Source organism: Haliotis rufescens, unplaced genomic scaffold, assembly GCF_023055435.1.
Source record: "Haliotis rufescens isolate VD_foot unplaced genomic scaffold, xgHalRufe1.0.p SCAF_3, whole genome shotgun sequence".
NCBI lineage: Eukaryota > Metazoa > Mollusca > Gastropoda > Lepetellida > Haliotidae > Haliotis > Haliotis rufescens.
In genome coordinates this window covers 43,027,137-43,043,304 of record NW_025964001.1, presented here as the reverse complement: position 1 = coordinate 43,043,304, position 16,168 = coordinate 43,027,137, and the positions used below count along the sequence as shown (strand labels likewise).

Sequence of the window (16,168 nt, the reverse complement as noted above, 5' to 3'; positions counted from 1 at the left end):
ACCACTTCTAGGTCTTATTTCTACGTCATCATTTCAAAAAGTCAGTTATGAGCATTTGGATTCCTGTACGTAGGCAATTAGGAGATAAACCTACTGTGTTTTGAAAGCGCTCGGTTCCAAATTATAATAAGTGGTATCTACTCAACAGTGAGACTACATCAAATTTCAAAACACAGTTGTTTTATGTCCATTGTACCATGATGGCAACAATGCTTTGAAAATGGTGCTCCCTTGCAACCCGTAACAACACAGGGTACAAAGGTCGCAAACTTGGAACGTTCCGAAAAGTGACCACACTTAGTTACATGAATACAGTTCAACATTAAAATACCCATAGTCTTGAGACGTTCGCAATGTGTCCAAAACACATAGTTTTTCAAAAAGAAGTTGACAAATAACCCGATAAACTTAGTCCAAAGATACTTTAATTTCATCGCAACCTGCTCTGCACTATTTGAACTCGGCAAGTCATTTCTTGGAAACCAGTGAGAGAAGTCATTTCTTGGAAATTGGCTATGCCATTTCCAGTGTAGGGATGAAAGGTTGTAGAAATAGTTTTAAAAATGCTAAACGAATATATTTCTCCAAAAGACTTAATAGATTAACATTCTAATATTGTTTCTACATGGGTAGGTTTTATTAGGTAGTTAGCAATTACCCCAGTAAATGATTTATAAAATGAAAATAAATGCCTCTCCACCCCGAACTTGGATGTGGCAGAACTTGACCAACATCAAGATTACTCACACCTCACAACTGTCTATGGTTGAAAATTTGTGCTTCAGACAAGTTACACGAGCAAGATGACAACCCCGATCTGTAATGTGGTTCAACATTAGCCTGTAGATTTACTGGGAATGATCCTGCTGGTACAATACGATTGCAAATGGAACTGAGTATGATTGAACAGCCGCTTTTTAGGCTGCAGACAAGCCGGATATTTAAACACGTGGAATCTGCATGATTTGACCTGTCAATTTCAAGATTTCACGGAATCAAAGCCTGTGTGTGAAAGCAATGTGACATTTGTGACTCGGAAATAGAGGTTCTTGTATGATTTTCTTAATTGTGCGTGTCCTAAAATGAATTTCATCAAATTGATAAGCTGTGACTTCGAAGGGAGGAGTGTTTTCTGATGGTCTTTCAAATCCCCTCCTGCCAAATCTTTACAGGTGGTGGTTGACGGAGATGACATTTATTAGAGACCAGGCGAGGAAATATCGATACGTTTAACAGTTCCTATAAGGTGATTGACAGTCATTTTTTATTAATCAATGTGTAGGCTATCTATGTATTCATGCACTTGTTATTTTGTGTGAAAAGGCTTAAAATATTTAAAAAGGGTTTCCGTAGCAAAAAGAAAAGATCATTTAAACCAATCAGAATCAAGCATTCTTCGGTGTCATGGTAGAATACACGATCTCTACCTTAGGCCAGGTTCACACAGTGCCGATTATGGCTCTCGTTTGAGATCAGACAGTGCTATGACACTAAAAGTGAAAAAGTCGGATTACTATCCTCAATGATCTTGAATGTCCTGTCATTGTCTGAACGCAACTGTATACGTTCGTAACAGAGTCCTACGGATCGGAAAGGTCCAGAGAGATGGGCCAAGCACTCCCGACAGTATGGTGCGTCCCCTAACATTCGGTAAACTCGGACGATTTTGTCTAGTCCGATTACAATCGTGACTATGTCGTGACAGATTCTGCTGTATAGGATAAAAATCGTAACAATAACCTGTGATGTCTGCACGGTGTCCTGTGGATCGGGACGCTGTCGTGATAAACGGACATGAATTGGTCATTGCTGTTTCTTGTCGATTGAGTCCAGATTTCGTCCAGATCTCGCCGAATGCAAACCATCTATGTCGGTTCACTGTCCGGTCACTGTCTAACCTCTGTCGGATCGTATTCGGGTGAATCGGGACGCTGTCGAAACAGATTCGGTCGTTTTTTACCATGCGGAAGATGCAAATCGGATGAGTACGGGGGAACAGCGACGAATTCGGCTGGAAACGGCTGAAATGTGACGCTTCCTGAACACTATCTGCTTGTTTGTGAATTTCCCACCACGAATCACAGGATCTTGATCTGGCTTTTGACAAATTTTAATCGGGAATGGTCCTATCAAGGACGACAGTAAAAATCCAGAATGTGTGACTGAGCCCTTAAGTAAAATTTTGGATAATCCTGACAGGCTACTATGTCCGATCAGAGCTCTGAGATAGTATACTCAAGAAAGACTTTTTATCTAGTGCAAGCCTTCTTCCGAAAAGGATATTACCATGGCTCCTGTGACAGGATGGCCCAAAACCATCATAGCAGACAGCTATCGCAAGTACAACTCTCCACACAAACATGGGGAAGCTGCAGAGCTAATGGGACCATAACTCTAGTCGCAAGTCTGGCTACCTATTCTTGCATGACATTTTTTAACCCTAGTAGTAAGCCTGTAACCCTCCATCCCTTTTCTTTTGAGAAAAAAATGAAGAGGGGAGGGGAAGAAAGTTACAACAAGTTACATGTTAGTCTCGGATGTATCAATTCACAAGCCACCAGGAGTGAAGTCACAAGAGACATCAGTTCCGGAAATTATGTCAAATATACGTAAATATCACCGACTGGAAACGAATGTGACGGCATCAGTAGGAAATGGCATCTCTAGATGAGGTAATGGATACTATTATGTCGTGTATACTGGCATGATGTAACAGAGGAAAGGTATTTAAAGGAATTATCACACCATTTCTTAATTCGTTGGATAAAGGAGAGTATGTCAAAATCACACAATAGTTATATTTTGGTGTAATTCTAAGAATAGTACCTCTATTACATCAGGAATTAGGTACCTCCCACCTTCCGTATATGTCTGCATCTAGTTGATAAAGGTTGTTTGGTGAAAGACTTCACGTTTTCCCGCCTCGCGCATGCGCAGTTGCATTTCTGTACAAGAAAGGGTTTTCCCCACAACTATTAGAAATGATGGCTGTCAAAAGGACGTCTGTGAAATTCTAAATAGTTTAAAGCTGATTGTCAACCAAAACAGGAATGTATGTAATTTGTTTTTGTTAGTTAGTTAATGCCACACTCCGATATTCCAGCTGTATGGCAGCGGTCTGTAAATAATCAAATCTGGGCTAGATAATCCAGTGACAGATATCATGAACATCGATGTCGCAATTGGGACTGGAAGACATGCATCTTCCAAGTCAGTGAGCTTGACAACCTGATCCCTGAACCTGATCTACTGCAGTAAAAGTTATTACTTTCAATACTAAACAAACACATTTGATTGGTCTTCATATATATTTATTGTGCAAATAAATAACATGTGTCAACAAGCAAACAGCAAAAGTCAATAGCAATATCAAAAACATAAAGAAGGTTTCATGTTTCATCTGTGCATTGAAATTCAATTATTTTTTCAACATACATATTGAACTGATATTGAATGAAAAACATATATTATAGATCGATGTATATGAGGATTAATCGAAAAGATCGAATTTAGATCAAAAGTCAATTCATATACATAATATAAACGTTTGGTCATACTTATATGGGTGTTTGTGCGTACGTGAGTGAGTGTGTGTGTCAGGGAAAACGTGTTTGAGACTGGTTGGCTATATCATCAGATGCCACGTTTAGGTACGTTGGGTAGCAACTTCGGGAATTTCCGTTCGAGGTCGTAAGTATGTTGCCATCTTGAAGAGGTCCCGAAAAACCTTGTAATCATCACTGCAACCACAAAAACAAAATGTCAAGAAGATGCGTTTGAGTTAATTTTAAGTTTTGAGGATGAGTTAATGTTTGTAAAACAAAATGCACACAACTCAATGATGATTTCCTTTATGGAAAGACGATTTACATAGGCCATAGTTATTGTACGATCCAAAAATGCCACTATAAGATGTTTAAATCGCATCTGAGGATAAAGACAGGCAAAGAATAAAGGAGTAAACAAGTACATACATGTACATATTTGTTTGTAACGTTTCTCCATAAAAAAATGCCACATAAATTTTATAACCGCAATTTGGTTTGTTGAAACCACACAGACACAGATTTGTTATGTTTACTGAGTATCCTTCTGGCGTTTCCTATTGGATATCAGTGACAGATGTAGGCGTACCTGAAGGTAGCTCGCAAGTAGTCGTAACCGGAAGTGCCCCCAGTGCCCTGCTTCTGACCAATCATCCTGTGTACCATGTGGATGTGGGTACCTGTGTGTGCAGGACGTGTAATCAGAAAGTTGGGGAAACAGAGTTTACGCAGCATACTCGGTAATTCACACAGACTTTGTTGTAAATGCAAAGAGGTCTGCAACAATATCACTGTAATTTCCAATATAATCAAATGCTAAAATAAAGACCAACATTTCAGAAGAAGCATTCTGTTCATTGATGACCTTAAGTTGTTCAAATCTAATGCAATACTTTTATGATTTCGAATGGTAGTTTTCATACTGATCTTGCCGTAAGTACCTCACACTGTCATATTGGCCATAGGCAGGCCTTGTGGTCCGTGGCAAGAGCTGCCAAGGCAAGATGAGTTGATATTTGCAGTTATATAGCGACGTGTGTGTGTTTTTGTACAGACTAGATTAATGCCATTTCCACATGTCTGCATGTATCTACTTGCACTAGACAGGACTTATGCCGTTTTCATAGTGCTAGCCCACTGAAACACAATGCCGCAGTTTAGTACACTGATCCGGGGCCAACAAGTTCTTGTTTTATCTCTGTAATGCCGAATGACAGACAGGGTAACAGTAAGAACAATCTTTTAACTTCGTTTGGTATAACGTGGCTGGCGATCAAACCACCGACTTTCCAGAGGCAGACCCTTTATCCACAAAACCATGTAGTGGTCTAAAAGTCATATTGGCCCTCAAGCTTCACTTAAAGGCACTGGTTGATTTGGACATATTAGAAGTACTTCATTCTTAAAAGTCAATATCAGTTCAAAATTTCAGAGGACACAATATCTTCCTATGTAGCAGCTTGTAAATGTAGAGAAGTGACACTATGTATTAATAATAGCATCTTTATAAACAAAATGTTGAAACATGGATACGCGTCCTTATTATACAAATTGAAATTAATTAAGTATCCCTGTAACCGCCACGGTCCTCTTCCTTTCTTCTGATTCCCACAATTAGTTTTCTGGTACAGTCAATTGCTGCTATTCCCGATGGAATGTAACTGCTACAGCTGACAGATGGATCCATTGCCTGCATGTCTCAAACATTCAGTAGATTCTAATCTGGACTCTAATGTAGCCAGGGCAAAGTGTCTTTGTCCCGCAAATAATATATTGAACATTGCCATCATTTTCATAAGTCAAGAGCCTCATCTTCCAGATGGCATTTATTTTTCCTACCTATTTATGAATGAACGCGAGTGACACCATGTTGTTAGATATAGATGGTAAAAAACAAACGGGGGCTGCCTAATTAATTTCCGGGTGTATATATGGGTTGGTACATACTCCGCCATTTCATGAGGGCGACATCGATGTCCATCAGCAGTGTGAGGAACTGGTACGGCATCTGGAACTCAGGTTTGTCCTGGTGCAGCATGATGAGTAGAGCTCCTTTCAGCGACCGTTGACTCATTTGCCAGGAACCTGTTATGACGTCAAGGCAGATAAAAGCGACGAAACATTTTTCGTGAATATAAGAAATCCCCGCTGAAAGAAGAGTCCAACCCGACTATATCATGAGTATCGTTTATGCAAAAGTTGTGGGATGTTCTTTAATTTTTTTCTAAAAAAAGCATGTTCGATTGTACCTCAAACGATCTGAAATGTAGACGCCAAAGGTTTCAGCTGCAGGAACATTGCTTAGCATAAAGAGAAAGTTCAAGTCATCCCTCTTGACATACAGTCGTGTGGAGGGTTATTTGTCACTCTGAAGTTTAATGACTAGATCTAAATATGATACAAATGAGGTGGTTTCACTGGCCTCTTATTTCTAGCTCATTTGGGTAAATCAGTGGGAGGAAATTACTGAACGATTAAAGATAATCAATATATCTGGAGTCTTGCCAAACTCCCATGTTTTGATTTTGCCAATCCCCACAGAAATTGTATGTGTACAGGAACAGACCAAAAAGGAGGGAGATTGCTGCTTCTTGCCTAAATATCCTATCCCATAATTTCAAACACATGTTTTCTGTGAGTAAGTCCACCATTTCACATATCGTTTTCTCAGTAAACTTCAGATGACATTTGCCTTCATTTTTTACAAATTGTCCTGAACCTTAGATGAGAGAATAAAATCTATTGGTTTTTCATTGATGTACACACAAAAATAATTATGAAATAACTTGATGGCGTGAAGATCGTGATGCTGACAAAGACAAATATGTAGCATATCTTACATCTTATAAAACATTAACTGTAACTACCCTTTCTAAGGAATGAAATGCAAGTTTACCTTTATCACTCGTTGACTGATCAAGCAAAGGTCTCAGGTCTACCTTCTGTTCAAAATGAATGTTTATATTAACAAAAGTTCAAAGAGTAAGATATTCAACAAGTTCCTGTGCAGTGTAGCCATATTTATTAAATACATACATTTTGTTTAATACATTTATTACCATCGACCATATGAATCTGCTTGTGTGCTGTTTCATGATTATACTGAATTAATATTTACCTCGTTTTGACTATACTTTGCCCAGAACTCCTCGTCATCTATTCCCGGAGTAGATTCAAGCCACATCTGTATCAGCACAAATCACATCAATTACGTAGCAACAAATTATGTTGTAAGATAACATTCACCTTTGTGCAGCTTCTGCTGGTATATAGTACAAATTCCTTTGAATACCTTCCCTCTGTCAAATCACAGCCATTAAAAATCTTTAAATTTTCAACAGACGTCTGTTTCATTGTCAATCACCCCAACCAGTTGTTTGGTAATCCACTCCTTGTGCACAACCCTTTGCACATGGCATGAATCGTCACTTCTTTCCTGTGTGTGTAAGCTGCAACAGGCTTGCTTGACAATGGTGTAAGGATCTATACCAAAATGTCGCATCATTATCGAACAAAGAAGTTGTCATCCATAAAAAAATATCTAAATTATCAGGCAGGTAGGATACAGTTGTGTATCACATTGTTTTGTGGTTTGCGGTGTAAGGATCTATACCGAAATGTCGCATCATTATCAAACAAAGAAGTTGTCATCCATAAAACATATCTTAATTATCAGGCAGGTAGGCTACAGTTGCACCAGTTCCCAGTGTTATCCCAAACCGTCACGGCCCAAATGCTATTTAATAATCAATTTCACCACATCATTAACGATGTTCGGCAAGACAAAATTGACAGATTCCAAACGTCAACCATCACCACCAGACCACCACCTCTACACCATGCATCCGGAGAGGGTTGGGTGGCTCACATGGATGGCACTATCGTCAAAGGAACATGGGTAGATCTAGACGAACGAAACGCTTCAAATAAACTGCCTGAGATGCTTTTGATTTACCACGCAACTGAATCCTGGACATTCAGATTGCGTCTGTCGTCGGTACTGTTTGCTACGGACATCACTGTAGTAGCCTATCTACAACGACGGGGAGGAACGAAGTCACAGTGTTTGTTGAAGGAGACTATTCATTTATTCTTTTCATTAGATCAGCTACAGATTGGACGGACATCACATTCCTGGAAAACTATCCGTCTTTGCTGATTGTTTATGCCGGAGGAACAAGATCATGTCGACGAAGTGATCTCCACATCCCCAAGTCTTCAAGTGGGTAACGACGATTTGGGACACTTCCGCTAACAACATTTTGCAACGTGTCAGACCAGTACCAGACCCATAGCTAGCTCCCATTACCTCCTGATCTGCTCCGTCAGCCACGATCGAAGGTATTCCACGGAAGCCTCCAAAATCCCCACCTATACACCTGGAAACTATCATGTGTAAAAATGCAGGTTTTCCGGTTTCTCCAAGTCTGCCTCCGATGCTGTGGCACAGTCGTGGAGACCTTCCCCCTCTGACATCTATCACAACCCGATTCCACAAGTTTTGGACACTGGCAGAGAGGAAGGGAAGTGGAGCTCTTCTCATGTTAGCAGATTTTCAGCTAGATATAACGCAAGGAGAAGAATTTCGCACCAGGCAAAAGTGTGGACCCTCCACACAGACTTTTTGGCCCATCGTTGTCACAGGAAATATCCTACTACCTCTTTTGGATAAAGACATCGCCAAGGCTACAATCTCCGAAAATGCAGAGCTCTCTCCCCCGTCAGGAGTGATTGCAAGGTTGATGAAATTAGAGCATCATCAATGCTCAGCATGTCAATCACTGGATTGGCTGGTCCAGACTCGATTATTTACAGACCGCCGCCAGTTAGCTGGGATATTGCTGAGTGCGGCGTTAAACAACAGACAAACAAACGATGACATGCATCCACCAGCGAGCTTGACCACCCGATCCCTTTTGTCACCTCTTAGAGCAAACGTGGATTGCTGAAGACCAATTCTATCCCGGATCTTCATGCGGTGAACATCAGTAAGGACCTGCATAAATTTATATCAGTTTGACTTGATGCAGTCAGTAGGCATATGATTCAGGTTTTCTTTGCTCAGACGCAATGTATAATACTTTATATTTCACAGAATAGCATCATAATATATAACTTAAGACTCGTACTTGCACAACATCCACGAGTGTACCCTCATCAACTTGGTCTGGGTCCTTCTGGAGAATCACCTTATCCTTTGGATTCTTGTCTTCATATTTTTGTTCTTCATGCTTCTTTCGATTTTGCTAACACAAATGGTATAAAAAGGATTTGTAATATATGGAAATGGTACAACTCCAAGGAAAGCTATCAACAACAAATGACAGGGACTATGCAGTGAAATCAAAAGAATTCTTACTTCAACATACTCAATATCCATAATGGTGTATAATTCAAATAAAATAGCAACTGTAATTTACTAGCTATTATTCCTGACGCACTTAGATACTAGTATTCGTACTAGTATACGGCCATACTCCTATTCCTGTTCAGTTGATAACCTGGTATATCAACGTTACATCTTTGATTCCAAGGAGCTTCTCGATCTGTCGAAACTGGAGACTCTGGAACCCAGACATCCCGGTCAGTGCATCCCTGGAACATAGCCACAACAATATAACACCTCATCTCTGAAACATAACCACAGCAATGTAACACCTCGTCTCTGGGACATAACCACAGCAATGTAACGCCTCATCTCTGAAACATAACCACAACAATATAACACCTCGCCCCTGAAACATAACCACAGCAATGTAACGCCTAATCTCTGAAACATAACCACAGCAATGGAACGCCTCATCTCTGGAACATAACCACAGCAATGTAACACCTCGTCTCTGGAACATAACCAGCAGCAATGTAACACCTCGCCTCTTGAACATAACCACAGCAACACGACACGTCGTCCCTGGAACATAACCACAGCAATGTAACACCTCGCCTCTGGAACATAACCACAGCAACACGACACGTCCCTGGAACATAACCACAGCAACACGACACCTCGCCCCTGGAACATAACCACAGCAACACGACACCTCGCCTCTTGAACATAACCACAGCAATATAACACCTCGCCTCTCGAACATAACCACAGCAATGTAACACATCGTCTCTGGAACATAACCACAGCAATGTAACACCTCGTCTCTTGAACATAACCACAGCAATGTAACACCTCGTCTCTTGAACATAACCACAGCAATGTAACACCTCGTCTCTGGAACACAATCACAGCAATATAACACCTCGTCTCTGAAACATAACCACAGCAATATAACACCTCGCCTCTGGAACATAACCACAGCAATATAACAACTCGCCTCTGGAACATAACCACAGTAATATAACACCTCGTCTCTGGAACATAACCACAGCAATGTAATACCTCGCCTCTTGAACATAACCACAGCAATGTAACACCTCGTCTCTGGAACACAATCACAGCAATATAACACCTCGTCTCTGGAGCATAACCACAGCAATGTAACACCTCGTCTCTGGAACATAACCACAGCAATATAACAACTCGCCTCTGGAACATAACCACAGTAATATAACACCTCGCCTCTGGAACATAACCACAGCAATATAACAACTCGCCTCTGGAACATAACCACAGCAATATAACACATCGTCTCTGGAACATGACCACAGCAATGTAACACCTCGCCTCTTGAACATAACCACAGCAATGTAACACCTCGTCTCTGGAACATAACCACAGCAATATAACACCTCGCCTCTGAAAAATAACCACAGCAAAATAACAACTCGCCTCTGGAACATAACCACAGCAATATAACACCTCGTCTCTGGAACATAACCACAGCAATGTAACACCTCGTCTCTGGAACACAATCACAGCAATATAACACCTCGTCTCTGAAACATAACCACAGCAATATAACACCTCGCCTCTGGAACAAAACCACAGCAATATAACAACTCGCCTCTGGAACATAACCACAGTAATATAACACCTCGCCTCTGGAACATAACCACAGCAATATAACAACTCGCCTCTGGAACATAACCACAGCAATATAACACCTCGCCTCTCGAACATAACCACAGCAATGTAACACCTCGTCTCTGGAACACAATCACAGCAATATAACACCTCGCCTCTGGAACATAACCACAGTAATATAACACCTCGTCTCTGGAACATAACCACAGCAATATAACACCTCGCCTCTGGAACATAACCACAGCAATGTTACACCTCGTCTCTGGAACACAATCACAGCAATATAACACCTCGTCTCTGGAACATAACCACAGCAATGTAATACCTCGTCTCTGGAACATAACCAGAGCAATGTAACACCTCGCCTCCGGAACATAACCACAGCAATGTAACACCTCGTCTCTGGAACACAATCACAGCAATATAACACCTCGTCTCTGGAACATAACCACAGCAATGTAACACCTCGTCTCTGGAACACAATCACAGCAATATAACACCTCGTCTCTGGAACATAACCACAGCAATGTAACACCTCGTCTCTGGAACACAATCACAGCTATGTAACACCTCGTCTCTGGAACACAATCACAGCAATATAACACCTCGTCTCTGGAGCATAACCATAGCAATATGACACCTCGTCTCTGGAACATAACCACAGCAATATAACAAATCGCCTCTGGAACATAACCATAGCAAAATAACACCTTGTCTCTGGAACATAACCACAGCAATGCAACCCCTCGTCTCTGGAACATAACCACAGCAATATAACACCTCGTCTCTGGAACACAATCACAGCAATATAACACCTCGTCTCTGGAACACAATCACAGCAATATAACACCTCGTCTCTGGAACATAACCACAGCCATGAAACACCTCGTCTCTGGAACACAATCACAGCAATATAACACCTCGTCTCTGGAACACAATCACAGCAATATAACACCTCGTCTCTGGAACACAATCATGATTGATAACCACATGCTCATGAAACAGCATACGGAATCGAACAATCGACTCTAAAGAGATTTCTGGTGTCGAAGGAAAGGGTTGTGTTGCTTTTTTAAGCCTGAGTGAGCGAGGCAGTCCTCAAATATTAATGGTGAATATGATATGGCACATTATATACTCACCTGAAGTCTACAAAATTGAGGGGCGGCATCGTCTCCAGGATGCGGAAGTGTTCCACAACATGCTGGAATAAATACCAGAAACATTCTGAAGAACAGATAGGTTATCAGACCATTCATGTTCCTCGACTAGGCAACAATGTATGTGTGTAATCTCCTCTCAAAACAGTTTAATGTACATGTACTATTCCAATAAGGTTCCCATCCACTCCTCCAAATGTTATAAACATGAAAAGTGCTGTTAATGTCTGTAGTTTTACACAACAGTCAGCAATAAGCTATATGACGGTGGCCTGTAAATAAACGTGTATGGGCCAGACAATCAAGTGATTGACATCATGAGCATCGATCCACGCAATTTGGTTACGATGACATGTATCAACCGAGTCAGCACACTGACCACCCGATCCCGTTTGTCACCTCTTACGGCATGCATGGGTTTCCGAAGGCCATTTCTAAAGGCGACTATGCTTGTCGTAAGAGGCGACTCGATTATTTACAGACCGGCGTCATATAGCTAGAATATTGCTGAGTGCGGCGTTAAACAACAAACGGACATTCTAACCCGACTATTCATGGCGATCAAGTATTAAGACGAGCAATGGGTACTAGTACCCTGAGCAAACAGCATAAGAGGCTAAATTAACAACATCTAGAGTATGTCAATTGTTGCCTCACCCTGAGCACCATCGTAACTCTCTGCAGGCGGTTGATGGCAGTGTGTAGAGGGAGGTTTTTCCAGGCCTAAAGTTCGATCATTCAACAATTTAATTACCAAAGTATAAACAAATGACGGAGAATTCTTTAGTCATGAAGAATGTAGGCCCCGGCCCATGTTCATACAAATTATGTAAAATCATGTTATTTGCGTGTTTTTATTGTTTAAAGCCGCACTCAGACTGTTCAAGCTATATGACGGCGGCATGTAAATAATCGAGTCTGGACCCCACAATCCAGTGATTGTTAATATGAACAACGATCCATACCATCGGGATACCATGACAGGTCAAGTCACGGAGCCAGACCACCCGATCCATTAAATCGCCTCTTACGACAAGCATAGGTTGCTGGGGACCAATTCTACTCCGAAATCCCCATGGGAGAAGAATATTAGAACACGCCAGTCGTGGCTTACTCGCTTATTGTGTCGTATCCCCCATACCACGTTCACATGCTGTGCAACAGAAGATGTGCACCAAATTTCGATGCAACCTTGAAAATTACCGCTAGTATTTCTTCACAATTCAGGTGAGCTTTTAACAAAGATACAGATATTGCGTCAGTGAGTACCGTCAACTTGAAATTGAAACAAAGTTTACGTGAGCAGGTTTGTTTGTTTGCTGTTTAACGCCGCACTCAGCAATATTCCAGCTATATGACGGCGGTCTGTAAATAATCGAGTCTGGACCAGACAATCCAGTGATTGACATCATGAGCATCGATCCACGAAATTGGGATACGATGACATGCATCAACGAAGTCAGCGAGCCTGACCACCCGATCCCGTTAGTCGCCTCTTACGACAAGCATAGTCGCCTTTTATGGCAAGAATGGGTTGCTGAAGACCTATTCTACCCCGGATCTTCACGGGCCTACGTGAGCAAGTGAAAACACATGACCAGAAACTTGATACCTTTGTTTGCCAAATTAGATATTGATAGATATCTCAAACAGGGTATCGCAGGTCCCACCCATTGACAGGATATCGTGAGTTCTTGTAGTGTTCAACTTGGCATCAAAGGGAAAACGCCACATCAATGCTGCAAGTGTACATAATTGACAACCGGTAGTAAATTCGTGAAAAACAATGGAGACGTCACAGATGTGCTATAAGAGATATAGCGTACCTTGTCGTGAAATATATTCCTGACCGACGTTACGTCATTGATGATGACCTTGAACCATAGTTCGAAGGCTGAAACGGACACAGCATTCTGTTCAGCGAACTATATATTTTAAAATGCAACTGGCATGGCAAGACATGTAAATTGCCGGGGAAAAGGAAGGTATACACCCATGTCTGATTGTGGCTAAAATGAAACCAGAAAAAATGGTTATTCGATTGTGATATATTTGATGCAGGCATCATAGTTGTGTTTAGGAACTTAGATTTGCAATGCTTAGGCGACTGTTTGTAACGTTTGTAAATGTTTTGGTCAAATCCAGTTTTTAAGGGCTCCTTCTCTACAACCTTGTAACGTTTGTAAATGTTTTGGTCAAATCCAGTTTTTAAGGGCTCCTTCTCTGCCCGGCAGTTTAGATCAATAAGTCTTCGAATCTTAAGATATATGATCAACGTCATGTATGTTCCGCACGTGTAAAACATAGTTTAATCATAACTTTGAAGTTAAAGAGTGATCTACGTTATGGAACTTGTGAGAAAGAAATGTGTGATCCGAAACAAACAGGAGCAAAGAAAACTATACCTACAAATATAAGTTGATTTCATATGTTTAATCTTCAATTGAAATGTCTTAAGTTAGCGATAGTATATCCTTAAATGAACTGTATTGGCGCTTCGTAAGCATTCAGAGAATTCTCGTACATTATTTTTTTAGATATTATTTGATTTAAACTTCTAAAACTTAAATACATTTTGACATAATACATAACAGTTTGATGAGTATCTGAGACATTTTATTCTGAAAATCAATAAATTAGCTTTTTCCGGCACACATTTACCACATTTCAAAAATGGTGTGGTTACAAATTCATTTCTTACCCCAGTCTTCATTGAACCAATTATTTTCCTCAAAACTACCCATCCACAGATGGCTTTTTACAAACTGTTGCAGAAATGAGTGATGCTCAAATAGACATAATCAAATTTAACAAAACTTTTTTTCCAGTTTACCTTGATGGACAATAATGAACACGTGTTCATCGTGGACGTCTGTGATTGGCTCTTGGCATGCCAGTAGTTGTGGAATCTAAGTACAGTAATAAGAAAACAATAGATATGTTATAATGATCAAAAAGTGTCCTTCAGTTTAATTAATAAACGCCCAAGACTACACAATCTAATGCATTCGTTATTTGGCTCATGTTGATATTAAATGAACCGTAACCGCACACATGGTAAGTACAGAGTTGGCATTCAGTCCATGTTCTTTCTTCTAGTGTAAGAGTGCAAACATTGAGACATTGTTGAAATTATAATTATGTTAATGTCATAACATTAAATATGAACACATTGATAATAACTACAGCATTCACCTTCAAGTAGGAGTGGTAGGTGAGCTTAGATTCCACCCCCGCCATGCTGCTTTCAATACTGCACAATAAAGAAATAAAATAACAACCTGAGTATATGCAAGTATTCACTGGAGAATATACATGAACGATAAATACACAGATCACCTTAGTGTGGCTCTATGAAGACTTTAACGCTGCAAATCTGTATGGAAGACAACCAACCACATGATGTCAGTTTGCAGTCCATGTGAGCTTTTTAAGCAACTAGTACATGCATGTTGTATATGTTTTAACAGCAGGGATTACCAAATAAAATTAACACAGCATAAACCAGAAGTTGGTCAGTATTTGATTACATGTGTGTTTTATTTTATTTCACATGTACTCAGATTATGCAATGTTCTTGTAAGTCCAGCAGCGTGTTCTGTCATTGGATTTCGGGAGATAGATAATACATCATATTACTTGAGTCTTCTCCCTTCTCGACATACAACCAGCCGCTTGTAAAATCCACACGGTTGTCTGTTGAGGTTTCACTTTTATTTGATCCAAAGAGAATGAAGTGATTGGTAATTGATTACATTTACGTTTTATTTCATATACTCAGATTATGACATGAACCATCATATAAACATTGATTGTAAAATAGCAATGGCTCTTGTACGTCTACACGAAAAACAACACGAAATAGTACAGGTAACATCAAGGAGACATCACCATAAGTAACATTCATTTGGATACACTAATACATTGCAAATGAATAAACCACAGAAGAATTCATGATATGGAATAAAACCTTATGCAGATACTTTTATTTCTGAAACATGAAATACTCGTTCAATGAAAAAGCAGTAGATAAACATGATTAAATAACATAATATTTTCCAGATGAAGAGCAGATTCTTAAACTGCCCGTTATCTGGAGTCATTCAAAACTGTAGCTATAGAAAATGTATCATTAACTTCAGGCACAGCACTTCTGAGATTGTGTCTTATAATGTTATGCCCAAAGCATTTAATTAGGTAGTGTCTCCACATTGCAATGGCCACGTTTAGAAGGCCAACAGTGTCCTGGTCGACGTGCGGTCAGAATGACCCCATCCCGCCTTCTACGACAGCAAATTTTAAGACCAGATTTTACATTTGATCTAAGATTGTGCTTAGTTTGTCGGCCTGTTGTGGCAGCATCCCACACTTGTTGCCACCTTACTGAAAATAGTTTCAAAATCGTTAGGACTTGATCTGATACATCAACTTCAAGATTTTAAAATCTCATCCCCATGTATTCCAACATGTGCTGGAAACCAAACAAT

The 16,168-nt window shown here is 40.2% G+C and overlaps 2 protein-coding genes across 2 annotated transcripts; both read right to left on the bottom strand.

Moving 5' to 3' along the window:
* Positions 1-3,458: 3,458 nt before the first annotated feature.
* On the bottom strand, positions 3,459-5,629 carry LOC124125289 (tryptophan 2,3-dioxygenase-like). The gene is made up of 3 exons (XM_046488571.2): positions 5,493-5,629; positions 4,135-4,225; positions 3,459-3,740 (listed from the first exon to the last, which is right to left on the bottom strand). The coding sequence occupies exons 1-3, from the start codon at positions 5,617-5,619 to the stop codon at positions 3,647-3,649; spliced, it is 312 nt and encodes a 103-aa protein (XP_046344527.1). The 5' UTR covers positions 5,620-5,629; the 3' UTR covers positions 3,459-3,646.
* An 810-nt stretch (positions 5,630-6,439) lies between these two features.
* Positions 6,440-14,921, bottom strand: LOC124124917 (tryptophan 2,3-dioxygenase-like). The gene is made up of 8 exons (XM_048403431.1): positions 14,877-14,921; positions 14,515-14,590; positions 13,508-13,575; positions 12,339-12,404; positions 11,664-11,725; positions 8,675-9,140; positions 6,664-6,729; positions 6,440-6,487 (listed from the first exon to the last, which is right to left on the bottom strand). The coding sequence occupies exons 1-6, from the start codon at positions 14,919-14,921 to the stop codon at positions 9,035-9,037; spliced, it is 423 nt and encodes a 140-aa protein (XP_048259388.1). The 3' UTR covers positions 6,440-6,487; positions 6,664-6,729; positions 8,675-9,034.
* Between the last annotated feature and the right edge of the window lie 1,247 nt (positions 14,922-16,168).